The following is an 11729-nucleotide window of genomic DNA, read 5'->3' on the forward strand; positions in this document are numbered from 1 at the left end:
GGAATAAAGCTTCCCGTACAGCCACCCTTGCAAGAAGCCCACCTCGGCGCCTAGTCAAGTGAAAGCCAAACTCAGATCATGCGATCTCGCTCTATACTTGGACTTGCTCGTAGTCGACAACCAGGACATGTATGGTCCCGTACTTTTCAATCGGCTTGTCGTCTGAATCAAGAAAGTGTTCAGAATAAGTTTCTTGCTCACAATGGTTGGTCGAGACTGAACCCAAAAATTAGTCGATGAATCTTTGAGCTTCAAACCAGGTGTTTTTCCCGCTCGGTCCCATTCATGCGGAAACTTGACGACTGAAGATGTCGGCAAGGTTGTTACACTTGCTGGTTGGATTCAACCAGCTCGGTAAGTAACAGATGAATATCCACATGTGGAACAAACACCGAAATGAATTGCAGACCAGTCTCGAAGCATCTTACTTTTTTCACTCTCAAGGATGGGGACGGCCAGACACAGCTGTTGGTTCGCTCTCCTACTGCTGGCGATGCAGAAGCCGGCCCCAAACTTGAAGATGTACCGGTCGAATCTGTTGTCCTCGTCGAGGGTAAGGTAGTAGCCCGGCCTGGGTCATCAAAACGAACGGTGTGTGATGGATTACCTTGCTCCTCACAAGTCCTTGAACTCAATGTTATATAGAATACTTCGACGGGAGACGTTGAAGTGCACGTTGACAAATATACTGTGCTCAATCCCGCAACAAAATTACCATTTAGAAGTGACGATCGGTTCGAATTGGTTAGCTCTATGTCCTCCAAAGACCCTTTTAAGTTTTACTGGAGATATTATGACAGGTCAATGAGCAACTTCGTGCAACACACCGGCATTTGGATCTCCGTCGGGACAGCTTGACTAAAAATATCAAAACCCGAAGCAAGGTAGCCCACATTGCCCGAAACTACTTGTATGACCTTGGTACGTGATCTTTGGTGGCATGCATCAAATGTTTCTGACATCTCCAATAGGCTTTACCGAAGTAGAGACTCCCATCCTCCTCAAGTCCACACCAGAAGGTGCACGTGAATTCGTTGTCCCCACTCGACTTGGTTCCTCTGAACCTCTGTTCTATGCGCTCCCTCAATCACCCCAACAGCCCAAACAGTTGCTTGTATGCTCTGGAGCAGTAGACAAGTACTATCAAATTGCTCGATGTTTCAGGGATGAAGACGGGCGCAAGGATCGACAGCCCGAGTTTACCCAAATTGATTTGGAGATGGCATTTGTTGGATGGGGCGATGGTGTTGATGTCGGTGACGGATGGAGGATTGGAGGAAGAGAAGTAAAGAACGTTGTGGAGGGGCTGGTTAGAAAGATATGGAAAGGAACTTTGGGCGTTGACCTCGAGGACAGATTCAAAGTCATGCGCTATGCTGATGCAATGGAAAAGGTACTGGCTGATAATATTCTGCGAATAAGGCTGGAACTAAGGTCCCGAACTAGTACGGTTCAGATAAACCAGATACGCGATTCGGGCTCGAGGTGAGCGTTTGCTTATCCCCAGTTAGAGTTGATTTGACGACTGTCCAAGATCCATCCGGTCACTTCGTTGCTGCCTGAAGGTATACAAAATAAACTTTCAGAGACTCAGATGCAACTCGAGTGTCTGGTTGTTCGACACGACGACGAGACATTTAATTCTGCGTCTAGGGCAGCAGCTGTAAGTTCAAACCTCAAGCGAATGACTTTAAATGATCTTACATTATCATAGGGCGAACCCAGCGCGACTCGTATAACCATCACAGGAAATAACCTCCACTCATGGGCATCGGAAATTCTCAATTCTGAAGTGGACTGCAGCCACCTTTCCCAGTCCTTACGGCTTCATCCAGGGGACGAGGTTTGGGTTTGCCTCCGATCGGCTAGTCTGGATATGGTGAGTGATATGTTCATTATATGCGTGCAATCTCCCGAGTGCTGATATTATGCGCCAGGGCGGCTCAACGCCGCTCGGTCGGCAGCGTCTAGCCATTAAGGATATTGCAGAGCGATCCGGTATGTATTCAACTAGTCCGATCCGGATATCTGATAACCTATCGCTTGCGAGCACAGGAGCATACATCCCTACCCAAGTTCCTCACTTCCTATGGATCACCGAGTTCCCACTCTTTACAAGCGCAGACGGAGACAAAGAATTCCTCGCCAAAGGCCGTTTAAGCAGCTCGCACCATCCCTTTACAGCACCCATGGCCGAGGACGTGGACAAGTTACTGAACGGACAGCCGAGAGAGGTCCGAGGGCAACACTACGACCTCGTCTTGAACGGTGTCGAGATCGGAGGAGGGTCCGTGCGTGTACATGACCCTACGTTGCAGCGGTTCATATTCGAGCAAGTTCTTCAGGTGCGCTTTGTGGTTTGGGAGCGTGAGGATCACCTACCAAATTTGATCGCTTTTTATAGCTCACTCCGGCTGAGACTGAGACTTTTTCTCACTTGCTCGCTGCACTCTCTGCAGGAGCGCCCCCGCACGGTGGATTCGCAATTGGGTTTGATAGGCTGATAGCCGTACTATGCAACGCGACGTCAATCCGAGACGTTATAGCTTTCCCAAAGACGGCCGGTGGAACAGACGCGTTGTTCAAGAGCCCCAGTAGGGTAGACCGGGAGATACTGGCCGGACTGGGACTGATTGGCAAAAAGTAGCGCAAGTAAGAAACCGGTGTCGTATAAAATCACCCTTCAAATATAAACCGTCCACAAACAATGCAATTGACCAAGCCCATGCATACAAAAAGACTGACACATCCAGGCGAGACACAGCGCTCGAGAGAGGAAGAGTGAGAGGAAGAGAGTGAGCGTGAGAAAAGAGCCAAGAGAAATAAAAGCAACATGTCCAAAAAAAATCATATATGCTAACAAAACATATGGTCGAGCGGATTTGTACAAGTCTGGGATGTTGGTACAGTCTAGATCCAAAGCCGCTCTCGCCTATTCCGATCCTATCTTATGGTCTTCCGGTCGTCGTCCGTCCCAGCAGCAACAACAGTAGTCCCGCTTTCACTCGCTGCGTCATCCTTCTCTCCTTCCTTCCCAACCGTGTCCCCATTTCCTGTTTCGGATATTGAGAAGTTCGGCGCAGTTGGTGTGGGCCCATCCAGCGCAACCCCGGTTCTACCGTTTGCGTTCAATGTCGGGGCCGACGCCTGACTCAGGAGTGTTGGCCCCCTCTCCATAGACTGGACTCGCGATCTGGGGGGAAGAGCATAAGATGCCCATCCACCAGCATCCTCGTGCCTCTCCACACTCGGCTCTCTCGAACCAAAGCCGCTTCCTCCACTGCCCTCTCTCCTCCTCACTCCTTCAATCATTCCGATCAACGGCGGACTTGCCAGCGGCGATGATGCCGCAACTGCATAAGGAAGGTGCTGAGATTGGGACGTAGGGTATCCGCCGGTTCCGCTGCTGCTGCTGCCACTACTTCCCATAAGCGGGAGAGAATATCGTCTTGTGTTTTCTGTCCATTCACTGTGTTTGTCGATCCAGGCGTTTAGTCCGTTCTCGCTTGGGGGTGCACTGGTTAAGCCTCCCCCGGAATTGCTGTTACCCGCACTCGAGGACGCACTTCCTGGAGCGGTGGTTTCTCCTGGCGTTTTTACCCCGGACATGATTTCCAGAGGAGCGAGGATAGAAAATATGGCATCCGGGGCCGGTGCTTGTGATGCGTATTCGTCGAATGGGTCTGGGACAGAAGCCAGAATGTGCTCGAGAGAAGGATCGGAGCTGAAACACATGTGAGTATAGGGGTGAGTCATATGATAGGGAATAAACTCACGCTTTAGCTGTGATGCGATCGTACACGTCCATTGTAGATCTTACTACCACGGAAACCTATGGAAATCGAGTGAGTCAACGTTGGCGAATAGGGGAGGGGGGTGCGATTCCGTACATTGCCGAGAACGCCATCCCATATCTGCTGTTCGTGCTCCAAGACTTGCTGGTAGTAATCTGATTTCAACTTGTCAAGGTCGTTCACTTGAGCTTGCAGAGAAGCCAATGCGGCACGGAATGAATTAAGGTCTAAGGATGGAACCAGTTAGACTGAAATGTCGCGATCGCTAATACAAACGGACCTCGCAGTTTCTTCCTGCCGACTCTCATGTTATCAGCCTCCGTCTTCTGAATAAGGCGGCTCTTCTCTGTCGAAGCCCGCTCATACTCGGCGGTGCGCTCCTGATTCCTTGAAATAATTAACACTCTAAAAAGTTGGGCTGAATTCAGCCGGAACTCACAGCGACGGCAGCCTTGTACGCCTGGAGCTCCTGGCGCAATGGTATCTCGAATTTGTGGACTATCGTATGTTCAAGTATTTGTTCGTGGTTCGAAATTAGATCTGCCAAATGAGATCGCTTAGCCTGTGTCGAAGTATATGTGGCAACTGCGGTGGCATACGATGAAGTCCGGCAGCAGCCTAATCGAGTCAGACATATGTGAGCTTGGAGCGATAACGTGAATTGGCGAGCGAGACATACCTGGAGGTCCTTGCCACATGCATCCGAGGGGCCCTTGAGTCTATCGTGTGTTTGAGCAAACGATGGGAATATGACCTCATCAAACGTTACCTTGAGCACTTCTCTATCGCCTCTGCAAACTTGGCGCTCGCACGAGAGACTCCAGCCAGGGCATCTCGAAAGAAACGACTCGCATTGATTAACTGAATAGATAATTTCAGCTATTTACGATGTTGGCCGTGTTGGTACGACACACATACCTGTTCGTAGGCTTCTGCACTGGCCTTCAAATCGGCCTTGGTAATGATTCGTTCCGCACGCCCGGCAAGATCGCGAGCGTCGGTGGTATTGGTCGTAACAGAGTATGTGGGCGATGTGGGACGAGTGCTCCCGAGCATCTGCGTCGAGCTCAGCGAGCGAGTACGGACACGCATTCCGCTCATCGCTGTCGTCGCCGAACGGCAGCAAGTGTAATAAACGTAACAGCAACCCAGTATTAGTCAGCCAGGGTGCTAATCCCAAAACTGATCTTGGACTCTCTACCACATCCGCATCCACACCCACACCCATGCTCCGTCGTCTGTTTGGCCGTGGTCTGGCGACGGCTGCGGGGAAACCGTATCCCTTTTCGTCTCAGGTGTCAGTCCCTACGCCACCCCCGTTGCCTCCCACCAAAGACCGTATGCTCGTCGGTAAAGGCCTGATGGCACACTTGCATAAGACTCTCCCATCCGAACCCGCCCAAAATCTCATGAACACCCTGTTCTCGAAAACACACAAGGACCGTGTTCTTCCTGGCTCAGTCTTGTCGCTCTCACTCGCACATGCACCCAATAACTTCTCGGGCGTACTGATCGCCGTTCGTCGGAAAGGTCCTGACACAAGCTTTACTCTAAGAAATGTCGTGCAACGAACTGGTGTTGAGATGCGCTTCAGTGTTGGTAGTCCGGCAATCAAAGAAGTCAAGGTCATTCAACGCGCAGGAACTGGGGGAGGAAAGAGTGGAAGGAGGATGAGGAGGGCCAAGTTGTATTATTTGAGGGACCAACCTGCCAAGATGAACGCTATTTCAGCAGGTGTCAAACGCGCGACGGCCAAATGATGAGTTTATATGCGTGTGGTGGTACGTGTCACCTTGCTGCACTGTGCTTTATTGACACTCATGTTTATTCAAGCAAAATTAATAGGTATATTAATATCGTCTACTTCACACTCTATAACACCCATGTCCTCTTTAAATCTGAGATGCAAATGCCTGGTACGCAGGTCTGTCCATCGACTTGAGGGCCACCCGTTTGTCGGTTTCAATATCCTCTATGAGCGCTTCTGCATACACCCATCCATCACTTTCTTTTCTCTATTTGAATTCAATCAACGCACCTCGTGAAATGTAATCCAGCTCAGGTCTAATGTATCCGAGTACTACGACGCTCATTTCTCTGCCGTAGAAGTCATCCTTGTAATCGTGCATGATATGCACCTCCTAAAATACGATAAACATCGAGTCCCGTCCTAGGAAAAAAACGCCACTTGCCGCAGTCAACTTTTCATTCTTGTAATACGGATTCCAGCCCATACTCATCACCATCGGCCAAACCTTTTTATCCGACTCGGGAGCCTTGTCAGAAAAGTGGACTCTTGCGTATCCAAAATAAATTCCAGGTTTTGCCACACTGGTCATTGGATCGAGCGATTCGTCAGGCAGATTAGCTACAGCCACCATCAGCAACCTTACAATCCCCAGGAACGACCTCTAGTACTTACCAGTCAAACAACCCAGCTCCCTGCCTCCTCGCCCGAACCCCCTCTGCACTGCCCCTTTCATGATTACAGGGAACGGTGCTTCGGGTTCATCCCCGCCAACTATCGTCGGACGAGAGCTTCGGAACGACTCGGTCCGCAGAGGCGCAGTGGGACGAGTCGGGGAACGGATCAGCTGAGCAGCAGTCTGCTCGTCGATAGTTTCTTCATTATTAACGCGAGACATCGTACTACGGTATACGTGTTCAAGTGGAAGTAGGGAGGAGGAAAGAGGAGTGGTCGCTTTTCGGATTTTGGAATGCGAATTATGCTAGAAGATATGTAATCATCGGCGACTTTGCTGGAGCGTGAGACCTTCCACCCCGGTCGACTAGCACAGCCACATTTCGAATGGTAGCCATCTGACTCAAAGTCCGATTTCATGCCGGCGTTCGGTCCCGTAGCTGCACACCTATGGCCTAGCAGCGCCAGCACTGTAGCGCTTTGAGAGTATAGGCGCCCCTTGGCATCTCGGCAATCTCCCTGCTCGTCCTTGTACATATACAGGTAAAATCCTCACCTCCTCACGATTCATGATTCTCTCACCGGTACCATGGCGGTCGCCGCTGTCCCGTTGATAGACAATTTTACATCTGTGTTCACCGCGTTTGACCCTTACCATGAGTACTTTATCACACCACTTTCGGGAGGACTTGTAAACTTTACCGTGCGGGTTAATATATCGGATCCTACGGAAGAACACGAGTGCCTCTTTGGGAGCGCCCGCTCGGTAGTTGCGAAATATGCACCTGCTTATGTTGCTAGTATAGGTGAGAGCGCTCCATTCAGCCAATACAGACAGGCAAGTATTCTTCCTACTTTCAAGTCAAGTACCGGTACATATGATACTGGTTCACTCTTGTCATTCAATTGCCCACTATTTACTAGGTGATCGAAGCGCGCGCTCTTGCTTTGCTCTCCAGGCCGTCTGTCAGTGCATACATCGAGTCGAGCAACGTCACGTTTCCCAAACTGGTATACCATAATCCAGACACAAATATTCTCGTCATGTCGGATTTGGGAAATGCCAAAACACTGGACAAATGGCTTGTCTCTGGTCCAGACGTAGAGGCCGCAGCCAAGGTTGGGGCCAAGTTTGGCGAGTTCCTCGCCCGGCTTGGTTCAATATCCGAACACGAGAATATACAACAAGGCAAGAATACGCTAATTGCTAACTCCCTGGCGGGCTGAATTTCATGGTACTGTATCACTAGATGTTTCCCTGAATCTGTTCGAACACTTTGATAATCCATCCATCCACGAGCTCATTTTTGGTTACGCCATCGCTCCCATCGAGAGCCACTTGCTGAAATGTGGATACGACCCTAGTGATGCCGCATTCGTTGGGAAACTGTGCATAGCCATGCACGAGCGACAGCAAGTAAGGCTGAAACGTTTCGAAGGTGCAGTTTTTGGTATCGGGGATAGTTGGCCCAGGTCTTTCCTCGTCGATGGAACAAGTTACGATATTAAACCAAGTGTTGTGGACTGGGAATTTGCGGGGATGATTAGTCCACTGATTGATCTGGCCCAACTATGTATGCGTTCCTTTCTTTTTACTCCGCGTCAACGGGTTTGGCCTTGCTTATGAATTATTAAACTTAATTAGGCGCGCATCTTTACCTCTTATGCCAAACGTCATCCCCAGAAGTCAAGTCCAGAGTGAAAAAGTATACCTTGGCAATGGTTCGTGCTCACCATAATCAAGCACCAGAGTGGCATTACAAGGCCGAATATCGAGCGGATGCATGGTTATTGTTTGGACGCGAGATCATCATCAATACGATCGAAATGGAGTGGTGGGGTGGTGACGAAGTCAAGAAGCAGGCAGATATGAAGATGCTTGGCGGGCAGGGTGCGGCCTTTGTGACAGATGCAAAACGAAGAGGGAATCAGGTCGGAGCGCTGTTCGAGGATGTGTTTGATACGCTATGTTGAAAATTTAAATCAGGAAGTCAAAACTCGATGGTTCGGCCTACAAACAGCTTGGGGTTTACGTGTGTTACTTTCGTTTTTGAGCCTCTTCTATATATAGTTCTGTGTTATCTGTTTTCGGCTTCGAAGGATATACGCCATATTATACAGTTTCTTTAGACACTCTGGCGTTTCTGATACTTCAACAATCGCTTTTCCCGCATACTTGTGCATACTATTGCTCTTTTTATACACGGCTCCCGGTACTTCTCTCTTCCATTATGCGGATCACGAATATTCTACATAAATGCCATCTCACACCTATATTAACTATGGGCTAATCACCATTCCAGGGGAGATTGCCAGTGTGGGAGTGACGCTGATTATCTCCGATCCTACAGGGTAGTTGCAAAGTATTTGGGTCATTAATTTTCAATTATGTAGTTATACTCTGTTAGAAAATCGAAGTCCATGATAGAGTCTTCATAGACCACCCAATTTGTCCCAGAATTTATTAATAGGTGAAGACACGGTAAACCTCGCATATATTTCTGGCAGTTACTCGCATCTGTGCACATGGGAGGTGATCTGCAGCACTATCGAAGATCTATCAAGAACCGTAGATAACGGGACGGTATCACCTGGTAGTCCAACACTCAATATCGTATCAAACTGGTATTCAGTATCTGTATCTTCTACATAAATGTCAAGGGTTTTGTGCAACAACGGTAGCCCGTAGCAAATCTTCTGCAAGGATCTCCGCTCGCACTTATATATACAAACGTCAGTTAGACTACGCGAAATAAGTACATACTCACTCCTCATTCTTTAAACTCTTTAGGTAGTTCCAGACCAACCCGATGAGCTGTAGCCTTCCTTTGCTCCTCCACCGAAAGACCATGGAGTGGGTTGTATCTATCCATGAGGACCTGGGGACAGTTGATTACTAAGTCGAGGTCAAGAGCCGCGGATGTAACTTACCTTGTATTCGCGTTGGGCCCTCAAAAATGTCGCTGCGTTTAAAACATGGCTTTGAAAGGTTTGTGGCGTTTGCCCCGTCGAGTTTGCAACTGCATGCATTTGGTTGTTTAGGAACGCGCCACGTTCAGCACGTGGAAAAATTGACTTGGGAAGGGATGGCAAGGTCAATCATTGGGGGGCTAAATTATACGGGAATTAACCTCACCGACTTTCTTACTTCCCTCAGTAGGGTGCGATATGCAGCTCGGGCCTGGGATGTCATAGATGTGGTTGTCGGAAATGACTTTGATTGGTCACTTTGGGCCGCGCTTATTCGCATTGAACCAAAAGTGGGAGGTCCAATACTTGTTGGGGATCAGTGTTATAGTCTACACCCGCAGAATAAAAGTTTCGACACCAATTGTGCATGAAGATTTGCACTTTACTATGCAATATAATACAATATTCTAACTAAAGCTCGTCCTTCTCATTCTCCTGCTTGTCATCAAGTGGCCAGCACAACGCAGGCGATGTACCAGTGAATAGATACTCGCATTTTTCAGGCTCAGCGATCGTTTGGATCGTATTCTCGGTCCCGCATGTAAGATCGAGCTATGAATCAAAGTCAAAGTCAAAGTCAACAAAGGGGGAGCTAAGTCATTGGAGTTACTCACGATAACACTTCGCTCGGGTCCGTTCCAGCATCTTGCACCACCTTTATAATACTGCCGTGTGTAGTAGTCGTAAGACCCAGGCGTCACTCCTTCCTTATCATTCCACCCAGAGAAGCGGCTAGAAGAAATAGCATCAGCACCAACACTCTCATCGATTACAGGTTTACCTACCCAAGGCTATGAGATGCATGGTCTCTATTCGATTTTTGAGTAGCAGAGCCAAACAGGCACACGCTATACGTGTACTCTCCAGTGTCCTTTTCAAGACACACGCCGTCCAGCTTCTTCCATTCTCCATCTTTTCCAAAGTACCCACCAGTCTCAAGCTTGGCGAGAGCTTCTTCGCTATCCTTTAGCTCGCGCTCAGATTTCCGTAGAGCGTCGGCAGCAGAGTTGTGTGCATTACGTGCATTGACTGTAGCCTCTGAGGTTTCGCCAGTAGACTCTTGGGAGGAGCCAGTAAGCCAAGTCTTGAGGTTGAGGAAAACTGGGATCAGAGCATCTGGAAGATATGCCTGAATAGTGTCCACTGTATATGGTATCGCGATAAGTATCTCGAATAAGAAGGGACGAACGTTACGCACAGATGCTTTCCCTCTCATTATCACTCTGTGGGCCTGAGATGTGACGCGAATGCTCAAGCAATAGTGCGACGTGATCAGCCCTAGCAAGCTCGTCCAGTTTGGCCGTAGTCCATTCGTCTTCCTTGACAGGCTCAGGATCTTTTGCAGGCTCATGTTCTGAATCTCCTTCTGTGACATACGAATTAGCTTGAGCCTCGAGGATTTCTGCTTCGGTCGCGAGTGGGTCTGTACCTGCTTGTTTGGTCGTTGATTCGGATTCTGGTTCAACTCCATGGTATGCATCCCATCCACGTACTGCTTCAAGGACTCCCATATCCTGATCCCAAATACTAATAAACCAACTTGAGACATTGGATCAACTCAATAGCTGCTTACTTGGTAGTTGGGATTGTAAGATCGTTTCAGGTTTGCCAAAATTTCTTCCAGAGTATCAAGTTTAGCCTGAAGGTCTGCTTGTTTGCTTCGGAGCGACGTCAAGGCAGCATTGTGCGATACAAGGGATTTATATAGGGCTTTGATATTATAGGACATAAGTGAAGTTTCTCATGCGTGTCTAATGCATTGACTTACGCGATTGTTTTTGGTGCTCTAATGCAGCAGCATCTACCGATTCAGTATGCTCAAGGGCAGATTTAAGTCGTGTCTCCTCTATGCGCTTTTCTTCCACCTCCTTTTTCAAGGAGTTAATGGCTCCCTGCAGGCGAGCCGCTTCCTTTTTGGCGTAGGCAATATATGATGACCGGATTTTGGCTCCCTACAACGGCCCGAACGTATTATTGATACTCATCCAGCTCAAATCAAAGGAACAATGCATACCGTTTTTCTAAGTTTACGTTCTGCCTCTCTTTCAGCACGGTATTTTTCACCAATCTCTTTGCACTGGTTTGGGCATACACCACTCGGCTCGTCGGAGCCATCGCAGCATTCAGGTTCTGGGGAGCACTGAGAGGTGCGTTTATGCGACGGCTTTGATATACATACCACAAATTCCGTCATTCACACGAGAGCTTTTAATAGTCGCGCCAATGTGGCCCTCATTAGCACAATAGAAGGTCCCATTTGGACACGCGCTGGTACCTGTCCCTTAATTTCAGCGACGCGTGTTCGCATGCTATATGCAGCTAGCTAACCTGGCTCGTCACTTCCGTCTGGGCAGTCACAGAAGTCATCATTGATTGCAGAATATAAGATGGTTTTAGAGCCGTCAAGGCACTTCCATGTCGCAGGACTAGTTGAGGTTATGGGTGCGTATAAAGACGCATTTTGGGGAGACACTCCGGCTGGAAGTTTATTTCCCAATGCCAATGTCGGAATTACTATCGCTGTAGCGAGTGCCAGCAACATT

At 48.7% G+C, this 11729-nt stretch overlaps 6 protein-coding genes across 6 annotated transcripts; 3 read left to right on the plus strand and 3 right to left on the minus strand.

The window, feature by feature from the left end:
* Window positions 1-78: 78 nt before the first annotated feature.
* On the plus strand, window positions 79-2647 carry RhiXN_00898 (asparaginyl-tRNA synthetase; the record flags this gene model as incomplete). Its single annotated transcript, XM_043320717.1, has 12 exons — window positions 79-205; window positions 234-354; window positions 408-591; window positions 646-744; window positions 801-921; window positions 972-1393; window positions 1447-1485; window positions 1535-1663; window positions 1715-1879; window positions 1938-1998; window positions 2056-2345; window positions 2405-2647. 12 exons carry the CDS (start codon window positions 79-81, stop codon window positions 2645-2647), a joined length of 2001 nt encoding a protein of 666 aa, XP_043179729.1.
* A 296-nt stretch (window positions 2648-2943) lies between these two features.
* Window positions 2944-4895, minus strand: RhiXN_00899 (uncharacterized protein; the record flags this gene model as incomplete). The annotated part of the gene is made up of 9 exons (XM_043320718.1): window positions 2944-3724; window positions 3777-3832; window positions 3891-4021; window positions 4075-4174; window positions 4234-4334; window positions 4394-4412; window positions 4474-4513; window positions 4564-4655; window positions 4713-4895. 9 exons carry the CDS (start codon window positions 4893-4895, stop codon window positions 2944-2946), a joined length of 1503 nt encoding a protein of 500 aa, XP_043179730.1.
* A 125-nt stretch (window positions 4896-5020) lies between these two features.
* Window positions 5021-5554, plus strand: RhiXN_00900 (ribosomal protein L19; the record flags this gene model as incomplete). The annotated part of the gene is made up of 1 exon (XM_043320719.1): window positions 5021-5554. The coding sequence occupies one exon, from the start codon at window positions 5021-5023 to the stop codon at window positions 5552-5554; it is 534 nt and encodes a 177-aa protein (XP_043179731.1).
* Window positions 5555-5686: 132 nt separating this feature from the next.
* Window positions 5687-6439, minus strand: RhiXN_00901 (riboflavin kinase; the record flags this gene model as incomplete). The annotated part of the gene is made up of 4 exons (XM_043320720.1): window positions 5687-5778; window positions 5833-5935; window positions 6050-6162; window positions 6217-6439. 4 exons carry the CDS (start codon window positions 6437-6439, stop codon window positions 5687-5689), a joined length of 531 nt encoding a protein of 176 aa, XP_043179732.1.
* Window positions 6440-6805: 366 nt separating this feature from the next.
* Window positions 6806-8190, plus strand: RhiXN_00902 (APH domain-containing protein; the record flags this gene model as incomplete). The annotated part of the gene is made up of 5 exons (XM_043320721.1): window positions 6806-7088; window positions 7141-7182; window positions 7244-7372; window positions 7467-7790; window positions 7862-8190. 5 exons carry the CDS (start codon window positions 6806-6808, stop codon window positions 8188-8190), a joined length of 1107 nt encoding a protein of 368 aa, XP_043179733.1.
* A 797-nt stretch (window positions 8191-8987) lies between these two features.
* On the minus strand, window positions 8988-11728 carry RhiXN_00903 (protein kinase C substrate 80K-H; the record flags this gene model as incomplete). The annotated part of the gene is made up of 12 exons (XM_043320722.1): window positions 8988-9095; window positions 9148-9291; window positions 9353-9491; window positions 9599-9738; window positions 9801-9918; window positions 9972-10329; window positions 10385-10700; window positions 10760-10896; window positions 10955-11138; window positions 11201-11316; window positions 11366-11461; window positions 11515-11728. 12 exons carry the CDS (start codon window positions 11726-11728, stop codon window positions 8988-8990), a joined length of 2070 nt encoding a protein of 689 aa, XP_043179734.1.
* Window position 11729: the final 1 nt, after the last annotated feature.

This window comes from Rhizoctonia solani, chromosome 4 (genome assembly GCF_016906535.1).
Source record: "Rhizoctonia solani chromosome 4, complete sequence".
In the NCBI taxonomy this organism is placed as follows: Eukaryota; Fungi; Basidiomycota; class Agaricomycetes; order Cantharellales; family Ceratobasidiaceae; genus Rhizoctonia; species Rhizoctonia solani.